Source organism: Mirounga leonina, unplaced genomic scaffold (genome assembly GCF_011800145.1).
Source record: "Mirounga leonina isolate KUSES-001 unplaced genomic scaffold, KU_Mleo_1.0 Mir_94, whole genome shotgun sequence".
NCBI lineage: Eukaryota > Metazoa > Chordata > Mammalia > Carnivora > Phocidae > Mirounga > Mirounga leonina.
Window position 1 is genome coordinate 36618025 of NW_023270855.1, and position 13749 is coordinate 36631773.

Here is a 13749-nt window from a genome sequence, read left to right on the forward strand (position 1 = left end):
GAAGGAAGGAAGGAAGGAAGGAAGGAAGGAAGGAAGGAAGGAAGGAAAGAAAAGAAAAGCAAGGCAGGCTAAGGATCAATTTCCTCTGAATGCATGGAAGGCTGGGCTCCCCAGTATTACAGATGCTCTGCCCATAGATTTTTTTTTTTTTTAAAGATTTTATTTATTTGACAGAGAGAGCACAAGCAGAGGGAGAGAGAGGGAGAAGCAGGCTCCCTGCTGAGCAAGGAGCCCGATGTGGGACTCGATCCCAGGACCCTGGGATCATGACCTGGGCCGAAGGCAGCCGCTTAACCAACTGAGCCACCCAGGCGTCCCAGCCCTGCCCATAGTTAACATACTGGTAATTTTTAGCAATTTTCTATAGTCTTTCCAATGCATTCATTTACATATCTATAGAAGTAACAACTTTCTTTTAACACTCATAAGTTATTAGTTTCAATAATATTTAATTAATTTATATAATTATGATAAAATTACAACTGGCATCAAAAGGTTTGGGAAGTCCAAATATGAAGACAATTAACTTCGAGTAAGCTCACAACTCAACTTAGAACAATCATACATCAACTTCTGGTATCAGCATGACCTTCCAGATCCAACCACCAATGTGCTTTGGGCAACTGGCACAAACTATCAAAGGGCAAAGGGAGGGCACCAACTCCTTAAGTCCTTCACATGGCAGGTAACTAAGAGGGCTCCTACCATATCTGCTTTGCCTTGGGCAATCTGTGAGGCTGTGGGGACTCTGCCTGGATGGTGCAGGAGTCCTTCTTGGGGACACTGACCGTAGGCACTAACCCCAGACTTTAGTGCCCCGCCCACAACAGGTAATTATAGCAAAATGAATTCCAAAGGATTAAAGTGCATCTCTAGATGAATAATGCTTCCAAGGTACTCATTATACCTAAGTGCCAGATTCTATTATCAAAATGGTATAAGCCATATTGTAGTTACTATGTGAGACCCAGCCCAAAAAAGGAGAAGATTTCCAAAACTTACCACAGGCAAGGAGAAAACTGATTTCCTGAGGTTGGGGAAGGATGACAGGCATTATTTACTGTGCTCTCACTATGCATAGACATTTAATCTTTAGTGTCTACCCTGGAAGGCAGGTCTTATCTCCATGTTGTAAATGCAGAAAACAGCACTCAAAGAAGCTAAATGACTTGCTTACGGTCACATAGCTAGTATGGAATAGACCTGGAATTCAAACTGAGGCTATTCTAACTCTAAATTCAATGCTATCAATTAATAAACTAAGGTAGATTATAAATGCTTCAATAAAAAAAAAAAAATCCAAAGTTGCCATCGCTAAACCAGGACATTATGAAAATGGGCTCACCAGTCCCAATGTCAAGTGCTTCTGAATTTGGTCTCTTTCATTATTTCAAGGTGGGACACATTAGGGCAATGCTGGCTTGGGACTGTCCAGAATGTGTCAGGATGGTCATAAACTTGACAACTGCTGATCCCTCCCCCCATTCATCTTGCAGGGGGCTTCCAAAGTTGGTGGGCCCCTCTCAGAATTTAGATTCTGCAGATGAGTTCAGTATACAAATCCTATTTTGAGCCCACACAAACAACAGGGGGCTTTTGTCCTTGACCTGGCAGAATCCAGACTCAGGTAAAGACTTTGAAAAGCCTGTTGCTTCCTGGCCAGAGAAGGATTTGTTGGAGTAGCAGCTGCCTGTCCTCACTGAACAGGCCTAGAAAGAAGGTGGATGGAAACCCGTGTCTGCCCCAACCCAGCAGGTTTCTCAGCACTATCAAGATGAGAAGGGACTCTCAGAACATTCTAGTAGGGGTTTATTTATCAGGGCTATTTGCAAAGATACGACCGAAGCTGAAAAGGAGGTGCTGAGCTATCATTCACTTCAAGGACAGACATATTCTGGGGGGCTAGTTTTCTGTCAAAGGATTTATATCAAAGGATTCTGTAAGAGGCGGTATAAATGAGCTCTGTTTTCTTGGCATACGATTTTACTCAACTATGAGCCACTTAAAGCATTATTTCATTTTAAAGTAAGTAAGGATGATTATAGAACAGAAGGCAAACTTCATAAAGTGTTGAAGATAAAGCACAAGACTGTTCAAAGACATTTCCTCTAAAACTGCAAGTCCAGAGCTGCTCCCAGACCTTTACTTTGCCTTTGCTGTTGAGAATTCTTTAGTGGAAAAGCTGGAGTGACAATGGGTCTCCTTAGCTCTTAACTGCCCTTCATATGTAAACATATACATATGTAAGTATATATGCATGTGTGTATGTAATTTAGTAAATCTAAAACAATTGATTCAAGTGATTAACATGATCTAAAGCAAGACATCATATTAATACCAAGCTTTATCCTCTTCCGTGACCTTCCTCTCCCATGACCTTTGGGTTACATACCCCCAGCCAGAATACTCTGTAAGTGGGATGTATCCTTTTCCAAAAGCACACCATGCCCATTTGTTTCTCATCAGTGACACTAATTTTAATGACCCACTCTAGATTTTGTCTGGATTCTCCCACTGTGTAGATACTACTTTTTCCCCCCAGAACTAGTCAAAGATCTCTGGGGAAGATCTTTGAGACCATGAAAATACCCTGTTCCAAATCTCCCCATTAGTTTAGCATCCATTGATAACCTTTGCCCTAACCGGTCTTTCCCAAAATGTCTAGAAAGCAGTGATTTTCCATCTCCATGACTCCCTTCACATATACCAGTCAGCAGCCCACTGTCCACTGCATCCCTGTTCACCTGTCTCGTTATCTCTTCGATTCATCCCTTTGAGATTTGTTGATCTAGTCACTATCGTAAGAACACGTGGATTTCTGTTTTATTCCACAGGTTATAATCCATTACTGTCCCAGAATTGACCAGTGAGGTCCCCTTCATATGACTCCTGTATCCTTTTGATATGACCTCCTTGTTTTTTTAGGAATTTCTTAGTTTCTGGTATTAAATATTCCAGGCTTTCTTGGGATATGGGGCACCTTCCCAGGCCAAGTCCTGGAATTAGCAATTTCTCTAAGGAATGCTGGTTTCTGTTAGTGGGGAATGGTTTTTAGAAGCTGGGGTCTGGGTTTTATTTTATTTTATTTTTTTTCCAAGATTTTATTTATTTATTTGACAGAGAGAGACACAGTGAGAGAGGGAACACAAGCAGGGGGAGTGGGACAGGGAGAAGCAGGCTTCCCGCCGAGCAGGGAGCCCGATGTGGGGCTCGATCCCAGGACCCTGGGATTATGATCTGAGCCGAAGGCAGATGCTTAATGGCTGAGCCACCCAGGCGCCCCTGGGGTCTGGGTTTTAAATGTGTTCATTGCTACTGGGGTGCCATTGTTTCTAGGCCCTTTCAAGTGACAGAGTTGGGGTTTCATTCTGACACCTCCCATCCAGTCTTATCCCACAGGTGTCTGCCTTGTCTTCCTCATTTACACATTTGCTCAATCTTACCATACTCAGAAAATAGATTCAGAATTGCTAGACCCACATTACTCCAAATGACCCCAAAAGGAGTTTAAAATTTATTTCCCATTCTCTCTCCAAACTGGACTGAGGAGAGTCAAAGAACTATGTTCAAGCTTTAACATTGTGCATAATTACTATATTCAAAAGTTTACTGATTTTTCTCCCTTTTTTTTTTAAAGATTTTATTTATTTATTTGACAGAGAGAGACACAGCGAGAGAGGGAACACAAGCAGAGGGAGTGGGAGAGGGAGAAGCAGGCTTCCCGTAGAGCAGAGAGCCCAGTGCGGGGCTCAATCCCAGGGTCCTGGAATCATGACCTGAGCCGAAGGCAGACGCTTAACAACTGAGCCACCCAGGCGCCCCTTTTTCTTCCTTTCTTGATAATTTTTGTAGTTCATTTGAAATGTCATTGGATTCATTTAGTCTTTTTGCATTCACTGTTAGTTCCCCACCCTCGTTCTTGTTGATTTTAATTTTTGAATGCATAGAACATCAAGCTGCTTTCAAAAGTCCAAACTTTTGCAAAAGGTATACCCAGAGTTATCTCACTTCCTTCACTATCTCCTCCTCTGTACTTCCTCCCACTTCTCATAGGTAACAGATTCTATTGGTTTCCAGTTTATCCTGGCTGTGCTTCTTTTCATAAAAAGAAGCAGGTACATGCGTATGTTCTAGTTCCTCTTCTTTCTTATACAAAAGGGGGCACTCTATTTATACTCTTCCATTTTGTTATTACTTAGCAATATATCCTGGAAATCATTCTATATCAACCAATAGAAATAAGTCATCCTCATTCTTGCTTTTACATTAAGATCCACGATATGTGTGTACCAATATATGTGTACCATAGTTTATTTTATTTTATTATGTTATGTTAATCACCATACATTACATCATTAGTTTTTGATGTAGTGTTCCATGATTCATTGTTTGTGCATAACACCCAGTGCTCCATTCAATACATGCCCTCCGTGCCCTCTTTAATACCCATAGTTTTATCATAATCTATCTGTTATGTATTGTATCTAGGTAACTTTCACTATTTTGAAATGACATGCATTTCTATAATGAGCAAACCTGTTTTATCAACTGTATTTTCTTACTGTTGGAGGTTCATCTTCAGAGTTCATTCCAAATGTGGAATTGCTGGGTCAAAGCGTACATGCGAGTTCGCCTTCATAGAGATTGCCCCATTCTGTCTTCCCACACGTGGTCTATGGGTGTTCCTTTCCCACAGCCTTACCAACAGAGTATACAGTTAAGCTTTTAATTTTTATCACTCTGATAGGTGCGAAACCGTATTTCACTAGAGTATAATTTTCATTTTTCTTCTCTTTCTACGATTGAAGCTATACATCTTTCATTTGTCGAAAGCCATTTTTATTATTTTTGTGAATTATCTGCTCATGTATTTTGCTCGTTTTTTTCCTACAGAAATTTTAAGGTTTTGCCCTCAATTTTGAAAAGTTCTTTATATATTAGGATTATTAATGATTTCTGTGTGCTCTGCATTGCCAATATTTTCTCCCACGTTACCCTGTGCCTTTGACTTTGCTTATCGTGGTTTTTGATGTATAAAAGTTGGTTTTCATTTTGTTTTGTCTTTAGGTAGTCAAACTTATTTGTTTGTCTTTTCATTGCATCTGGATTTTAGAGTCATTGTTAGAAAGATTTTCTCTGAATCCAGGTCATAGAGGGATTCACCCAGGTTTTGTTCTAGTGCTTGCATGGTTTCATTTTTTACAGTTTTGATTGCTGATCCACTTGGATTTCTTTCTTGGCTATGGCCTGGTGAATTGAACTAATTTTATCTATTTTATCTTTTTTTAAATGGCTATCTAGTTTTCTCAAAAGCATCTTTTATGAAGACCATGCTAACCCCACTGACCTGAGATGCCACCTTTATCTCTACTGAATTTCTATATGCAGTTGGATCCCTTTTCTTGGACAACCTATTCTACTGACCTGTCTCTCCAGGTGTGTTTTAATTATAGAGGCTCTGTTTTATATGTTTCAAATTGATGAAACAAATAAAATGCTTGATCCAATAGCCATTCAGGGTTTGTACCTAAAACCACTGATGATGGGCTCACTTCATTCTTGGCTATTCGCACTGCTCCTCTTCATACCTGTTATTCCTGCCTTACTCAGCCACACCTATGAAGAGGTGAACACATCCATGGCAATGACTGTTAGCACAGTGTCCACATAAATGGGGCAGCTTAGTTATTTCGTTGCCGTGCTTCTAAACAAACCTGGGGTCAGACTGTGGAAATGATGAGAGCCCCAGGTCTCCCCGGCAACCAGAGAGGCTTTTTCAGTTTAACATCCTCTCTATGCAGGGCGACTGACCACTTCATATTTCCGTGGTCCCACCGCGTCCTTTATTTAGGCCAAGTTGGGGCAGGCTGCCGCGGTGGCCCCCAAGATGGGTTCCCATATGCTGTTCCCGCCCTGCCTTTCCCTGCAGCTGCCAGAAATGCAGCCAGAGTGAGAGAGAGCATGGAGAGAAAAGCCGGCCCACCACAGCCATTGAGATCACTCCCGAGGACAGCTGTGTCTGGGTTACAGTGATTAATGTGATGTTAATCCCAACACAAATGATGGGAGAGAGGCCCCGTGAGAACATTTACAATCAATAAATGAAAAACACCACTCCCATCAGACTCATTATCACTATGAAAAATCACCCTGAAATTACACAAGAAACCCGGCCATTGAGCCACTGCGTGATGATTGGCAAAGCTCCTCCTTTTACGCTAATTCAGCATCAGATTCTTTTGCTTGGAATTCGGCTTTAGAATGAGCCCGTGGCCAGAGTTCCAACAGCAATCCAGGGCTGATATAACCACCACAGAAGCATATTCTCACTTGTCTATGGGAAGAAAATGCAGCTGTGGACTCTACCATGGCTCCCACTCACTGTTGGAACTGAACTTTGGTCACCCTCCCAAGCTGAGCCCCCAAGATTCATCAGCACGACCAGACCTCTCAGATGGCGAGGACGGAATCTAACATGACCATGATCATGGCTACCGACAGAATTTGTACACATAGAAGGAAAAGAAAGTAACTAGAGAAGACACAGCAAAAAGGGACTTTTCTGTGCCGACCGGACTCCTTCCAAAAGTGCGGGCTACATTCTGTTATGATTTTTCACCAACCTTGCTTGTCGAGGACCAACGCAAACTGCACAACAAAGGAAAATGTCATCGAGCCCCATCATGGAGGAAGAGTGACAGAACTGCAGTTGTAAAAATCAGTAAAGGAAAACCTCACTAAAGTGGATGCTAGGGGTGCTAGAAGGGAGGAAGGTGGGAAGCACTGTCAAGTACAGACCCAACAGAAGAATCCTCAACAGGAAAGAAGCATCAGTTACAGGCCCCAACAGGAAAAGATGTACATTGCATCTTCTACAAAAAATCAAACACCTTTGCAACTCAGCCCACGGGAAACCATCATCGTCTTGAACTCCTGAACTCCAGTGGATTTTGTTCAACACAACCCCTTCCAACATCCTCCTTCTCCATAAAATAACATTCCTCTCTTTTGTTTATTGGACTTGCCTATGGTTTTGCTATAGCTTGCTTGCCCTGGAATGCAATTCTCTGCTATTCCTGAATAAACCCATTTTTGCTAGAAAAATAACTGACAGTTTTATTTTTAAGGTTAACACAGTCTTCTGAAATTAACAGAGGAAAACCCTCAGGCCACCCCCAGGGGCTCCCGGGAACTCACAGTGCTGTCGATGTAAGCTTCAGTCCATACCACGTCGTGCTCCTGATCGATGACTTTGGGCCGGCTGAGGACGTGCAGGTACTCCATGACATTTTCCTGCACGTCAGCCAAGGTGGAGATCTGGGTGAAAAATCCTGCCAAGAGAGAACCAAGCTTAGTAACAGGAAGAAGGGCAACTGCAGAGTGCATATGCCATACCTTCTTGGCCTCTGGTTAACTTCTTTTGTTTCTTTCCCTATCCTTTGTAAACACCGTATCTTCTCTCTACCATCACCCACTTCATGAGTAATGCGTTCATGTGATCTTGAAAATATAATCAAGCAAAAGAAATCACAGTAAGGTCAACCATAAAGCCACCTCTCAGAGGAAGCCCCTGCTAACCCTTTAGAGAATGTCCTCCCAGACTTTTTTCAATACATACACATGGACACATACACTCACGCATATATCTATGTGTAAAGCGGGGTCCGCTTTACATGCCATTCTGGAACTTTTTTTTTTGTTTTTTTACTTTAGTGCGCTTATTTCCAATAGGAAAACTACGAACCACAAAATGTAAAGGCCATCTCTTTTTTTTTTTTATAACTGTAACAATAACTGATTAATTTGAAGGGGTACAAAATCTACTGAGCAGTTGATAAGCTTTGTCACATTTGTTCTTGAAAACATGATGAAGCAGACACAACTGTGCCCACTTTAAAGGTAAGATGCCCGAGGCAGATGAAAGGGATGTGTTTCACCTGTGTTCTTACAGGTATCAGGCAGCAAATACCAAAGGTGCACCCATGCTTTAGGCATCTCTTCATCTACGCCTTTTGCTCCTACGGAATTTTTTGCCTTTTGTGTGTTTGGGGCGGAAACTCCGGCTCACACCCCTCATGTGGTTACCAGACCTGCCTTTTGAATATGCTGGGTTGACATGGTTTCTCAGTAACAGAAGGAAGTCCTAAACGAGCTATCATCTTGTGGATGGGGACACCGTTTTGATCTGGAGTTCCTCTTCAGTGTGGGGTCCCGTTGGCTTCACCGTGGGTTAGGAGATGTGAGAAGGAAAGGCATGAACTGAGCAAGGTCTGGATCCCTGATCAGGACGGGGGGCTTTCATTCATATACGGAAGGCTTTCCTGGTGCTTAGCACTGGAGAAGCAGGAGTAACAAGATGAGCAAGACCCCTGCCTCCTGGGGCCTGGCAGGTCGGAGTAAAGAGACAACTGCAAAATAGCACAATGAATATTATGCTGAAAAGCACAGCAGGGACAGCCTATCAAACCCAGCTACCCCGAGGAAGGGTCAGTGCAGCTGACCCCTGAAGGAGCTAGAGGAACAGTGTATCCAGCAAAGTGTGAGTAAAGTGGGATTAAAGGCCCACGGTGAGAGTCAGCCTTCTTCTAGAAGCTGAGAATAGCTCAGAATGGCTGGAGGAAGGAGCTGGGGGAGAGGGGCTGGAAGTCAGATACTATAAATCAGAGATGAGCAGGAGAACTGTCACATAGGACCTTGGGAAGGAGTTTAGACGTTATCCCCCAAGTAGGGAGTCATGGGAGGATTTTAATAAGGGGGGCACTGGATGGACAAAATTCAGTTTCCCTCCCCATGCCTTTAAATAAGGACCCTTACAACTAAGCTCATGGCATGTCCTACTTGCCAACAAACCAGAGAAGGGTACGTGTGCCCCTGAAGCCAGATCTGACACAGCACTTGCTACAGCGTTTGTGGAACCTCTTGTCTAAAAGCGTGCTCTGGGTAACGAAATGGCAGCCCTTCTGTTGTCCAGAAAAGGGGCAGGACCCTCACAGGGCATTTCCAAACAAAGGCCAGCTGGTTTGAATTTGCTGTGCCAACCCCAAACCAGGTTGGGACCATGTGGCTTCTGGCTTCCTGATGACAGCTCTGCACAGTGCTAATTAACATGCATTGTCACTCATGTCCAGGGCCAGGGCCTCACCCATCCCAGGGGAAACAGGGCCCTGAAGGAGCTGGCTGTGAGTGCCTGTTCTAGCTTGTAGCCTGGGAGGGGGCCCATGTGCACCTTGACACTCCCTCCGAGGCCAGGCACTACAGTTAGGGACACCCATCTGGGACAGGGTTCTCCCAAGGCTTCCAGGAGGTCCCTTCTGGGAGGCAAGGTGGGAAGGGCAAGTTGCAAGAGCATTGCCGGGTGAGGGGAGCATTCGTAGTTATCCTTCCTGCATGGCAGCTGCAATCAGTGTGGAAATCAGCAAGAAAACATTGCATCACTTCTTTAGTAGGCAAATCTCAGGCTCTGAAGGAAAGGTCTTGGAGCGACAGACAAGGCAGAGAGGACAAGCCCAGACAGATGTCACCATGTTGAGGGGAGAAGGAGAGAGCTGAAAGTTCTGGACCATCAGGGTACGTGGGTGAACCATTCACAGTGTAGAGCAATTCCAGTTGGGAATCCTGTACCAAATGTGCACTGAAGACAGCATCTCTTAGGAGGGATTTTTCTTGGTGGTCTGCATTTTCATTCTCACGCTCAAAGCCAACAGTAAAAATCCCTGATTTGGGTTTTCCAAAATTGGGCCAAGAGAAGAAAGGGAATGAATGTAAGGAGGAGCATGGGAGAGACAGATCATTGCATGGTGGGGAGTAGGAAGGAAACACAATCACACATTTGGAAGGGGACTGAACTGGGACACCATCCTCACTTGGCCTTGCTTATCATACTCAGAGTTCTGAAAAGCTGGCTTCTCCCCAGAGCTACAGACCCATAGCCAACTGTATACCTGACACCTCCATGGGGATAAGTAACAGGATTCTCAGACTCAACTTGTCCAAAGCCAACTCCCAATTTCCCTGTCCAAACCCATTCCTTCCCTGGTGGGTCTTCCTCATCTTAGCAAATGGCGCCACTGCCCAATTAGGCCAAAAACGTAAGAATCATCTTTGATAGTCATCATTTCCCTCACCTCAGCCCATAGCTAATCCAATGGCATGTTCCTCTGGCCCTACCTCTAAAATATATTGAAAATCCTCTTTCCCATCTCCATTGCTCCCAGCTGACCCCAGGACTCCACTGTCTTTTCCCCAGAGCCTCCGTGCACCTCTCCCTCCTTGATATCTAGGCTCCTCCCAGCAGTCAGAGGGATCATCTGAAAGTATAAAGCAGATCACCATCTCTCTGCCTAAAACCCTAAAACATCTTCTGTTCAGAGTTAGAATAAAATCCAAATTTCTAACCCTGACCGCCAAAACTCTCCCTCAACTGGCCCCTCCCCACTGGGTGACAGAATCCCCTTCTGCACTCCCACGCTTGCTCACTGTTTCAGCTCATTGGCCTTTTGCTTCCTCTCACAGTCCATGCTCATCCCCCCATCCCCACCCCCAGGCCTTTGCACTTGCTGCACCCTCTGCCCGGCACACCTTCTATCCAGTTTTGCCATGGCTGGCTTCTGCTATCATTCAGGGATCAGCTGTCAGAACTCATTCCTCTCACTGCACCCCACCTTCACTTTCCTTGCTTACTCTGCTCTCTGTCATTGGAGTCTCAGCTCCATGACATGTTGCAAAAACCTTGTGCCCGTCTTGTCCAGAGTGTCATTCCCAGAACCAGGCCTAGGGTTCTGGGGGAGCCAATAGTAATGCAGGGACATTCATGAGGTCTGACTGTGACCTTGCCTCTCTGCACCTGGGCCACTCAAGAGCCCAACTTGTGTGAGGAAACAGAGAGCAGTAATTTGTCCTGGATCAATTCAAATCTAGGTTCATCAGATTCCAAAGCCTTTGCTCTTAGAACCTCTGAGGACACTGCCTCTCCTTGTATTGGGAAGGGTCGGGCATGGCTGCTAACAGGTCCTGTCCCAGGAGGGTGCTCCTCATGGGCTGTTCATGTCTGGGTGACTGAGAAGGTTGAGGATGGGGTTGGGAAATGTGTGGTTCCCTGAGATTCCTGGGAAATGCTCAATAATTAGCACCAAAGATCTACTGAAAACCCAGGTCACAGTTCTAACTTATATCTCAATACATAGACCAGGGATGCAGATGTATAAAAGGTAAGAATACTGTACGTTGCAAAGCTTAATGCAAATTTATCATGTAGCCCCAATCCATTAAAACCTAAAACCTTTCTGAAAGGCTCTTTCTTGTTTTTCAATGTTTTCGTATACGTTTTAGTTAACAAATGTACCTTTTGATGGATAACAGGAAGTCCCTGAAGGCTGGACGCTTTGGCTGTAATTGTAGGTGCTTCCCTTGTTTCTCTCTGTATTCTTTGGACTGGCCACCTCCCCTCCTCCCTCCCCTCACTTTTATTTCTTTTAAATTCTAGCCCTGGAATGTTTATTCTCTTCTTTAATGTGCCTTTTTGGACTTCATATATCATGTAAGAAAACAGAATCAGCAATCATTTGGTAATTACCAAGGACTAATTAATGCTGAAATTAGCCATCTATTACAAGTGGTCTGCTCATTTTTCTACCTAACATCAATTTATTTACCTTATTCCCTTGCAGAGCCTTCTGTGAATTCTGGGTTACCACTCTTCAGTGCGATCAACCACATGCAGCCTGGTGCTTTGTGTTTCTGAGATTTTACCACCCTCACTTCAAGATTTCTTAAGGGCCCTTGTCTAAAAGATGCCTCTGCAGGAGATGCCCCCTCAGCATATCATTCGATACTCAGCTGGGCAGTGGTGCCAGAGCTGAGGGATTGGCGAGGCCATTCCTCCGTGGGAGTCTCTGGCTGGGCACCTCACACACCAAGGTCCTCTTTCGACCTTTCGTGTGATGGACACTGCTCCTGTTGAGTCTTTTCAGAGGCTTTTGCCCTCTTAAAGAAGACAAGCTGAGAACAAGCAAGCCCATACTCAGACTTCAGTCTTGCCAGGGTGATAGGGTGGGCAGTGAGGTGGATTTGCATTTGCTAAGGGAACAGCAGTGTTCTTGGAAGCCCCTCACGGTACCCCTCTTCCTCCTCCCTGTCAACAGCTCACGCTACTAAAAAAGCTCTCATTTCTGTAGAAAAATGTACAACTTACAAACAGCTTTTTGTCTCCACGATTCCTGGTCCTTTCAGAGAGACCAAGGAAGAGGTCTGATAGCCCTGAGAGCTGAGGGGTGAGGATGCCCCCCAAGGACCGCGTGCCCAGCTGCCTCTTCAGGCATCGCTCCCAGGCGTGAAGCTGTCAGAATCAGCCCCATACCTCACATTTAGGAGCAAACCTTTTCCTTTGTGAATAAGATGACACTTTTAATTTCAAATTGCATGTTAGAAAAAATAATTTGAAGGATCACGTGGTAGAGCTAGGAATGCTGGCTTGTCTGCAGCTCCATCACTGAGCCAAGTCCCCCTACCTCATCTTTCGGAGCCTGAACGTCCCCATTTGTAAAATGTCGGGAACTGGACCACACGCCTACACAGGCGGGGGCAGGACCACTTCTGGGACACGCAGTCTGGGTATAAATCCTCGTCCAGCCTTTATTAGCTATGGCATAGTAAAATCCCGCCTCAATCTCTAAATTCCATTTTCTAGATTCTCTCATATTATGGGAAGCATGTAAGAGTCTTCCATGAAACCGATCTTTCTTCCCCCCAGAGAGAGGCGACACAGAGACCTCACAGCCTGCTGAGGAGTTAAGCTTGGGCTTCAGATCTGCTGGGCCTGAATCCTGGCTCTGCCAACCAAGGGCTGCTAACCTGGGGCAAGGTGCCAATCGCTCTGGGTTTGTTTCCTGCTCACACACCTCCTAAAGCTTTAAGAGGTCAGAAGAGATAATACACAGACGTACCTGGCACTCTACCTGTCACTGAGCACGCTTAGCTGTGATTAACAACATAGCCCTGTCTTCAGCTTCATCACCATTATCCTCTCCACTCTAATCCTCATGTTCTATAGAATGTACACCCTGGAATATTATGGAGCCACAAGAAAGAAGGAAATCCTGCCATAGGGACAACATGGATAGACATTGAGGCCACCATGCTAAATGACATAAGTCAGACAAAGAAAGACTAATACTGTATATAATATCACTTATATGTGAAATCTATATGGACTCTAAAAAAGCCAAACGTGGTGTAGAACCAGAGAGTAGAATGGTGGTGACCAGGGGTTGGGGGTAGGGTGGGTGTGAGGGAATTAGGGAGATATGGTCAAAAGGTACAAAATTTTTTAAAAAGAATTACACAAATGTATCTGAATGACATTTTTGCCTTCTCCCACCTGTTCCAAAATGGCAAAAAACTTTAATTTCCACTTTTCCCTCAACTGCACCTACAACCATTCTGGCCTCATAAATTTAGTTAGGGAACAAGACACTTGGAAAGGTAGAGCGAAGCTAAGAATTTTTTGATGGAAAAAGACTGTGGGTCTGAACTTCTGAGGAGGGTTCAGGCCACCAGATCTCTTTCAAATGAGGAGAAAATGATCATTAACCCATCAAGAAGGGACAAACTGAGCAGACAACCAAGAGAGACTCGTGTGGCGTTTCCATTCGACCTAACGATGACAGATTGGTTGAGAACCCAAACACAGAGGCCCTTCTTTATTTGCACAGCTGGAAAACACTCCCTTCACCGTGATTTTTGAAGGAGAAT

The 13749-nt window shown here is 44.5% G+C and overlaps 1 protein-coding gene across 1 annotated transcript in view; it reads right to left on the minus strand.

The window, feature by feature from the left end:
- The window catches only part of CACNA2D3 (calcium voltage-gated channel auxiliary subunit alpha2delta 3), an 856401-nt gene that overhangs the window by 286046 nt on the left and 556606 nt on the right, over nucleotides 1–13749 (minus strand). The window contains exon 13 of the mRNA XM_034997896.1: nucleotides 7198–7331. Coding sequence (XP_034853787.1) covers nucleotides 7198–7331 — 134 coding nt within the window. The remainder of the gene's footprint in view (nucleotides 1–7197; nucleotides 7332–13749) is intronic.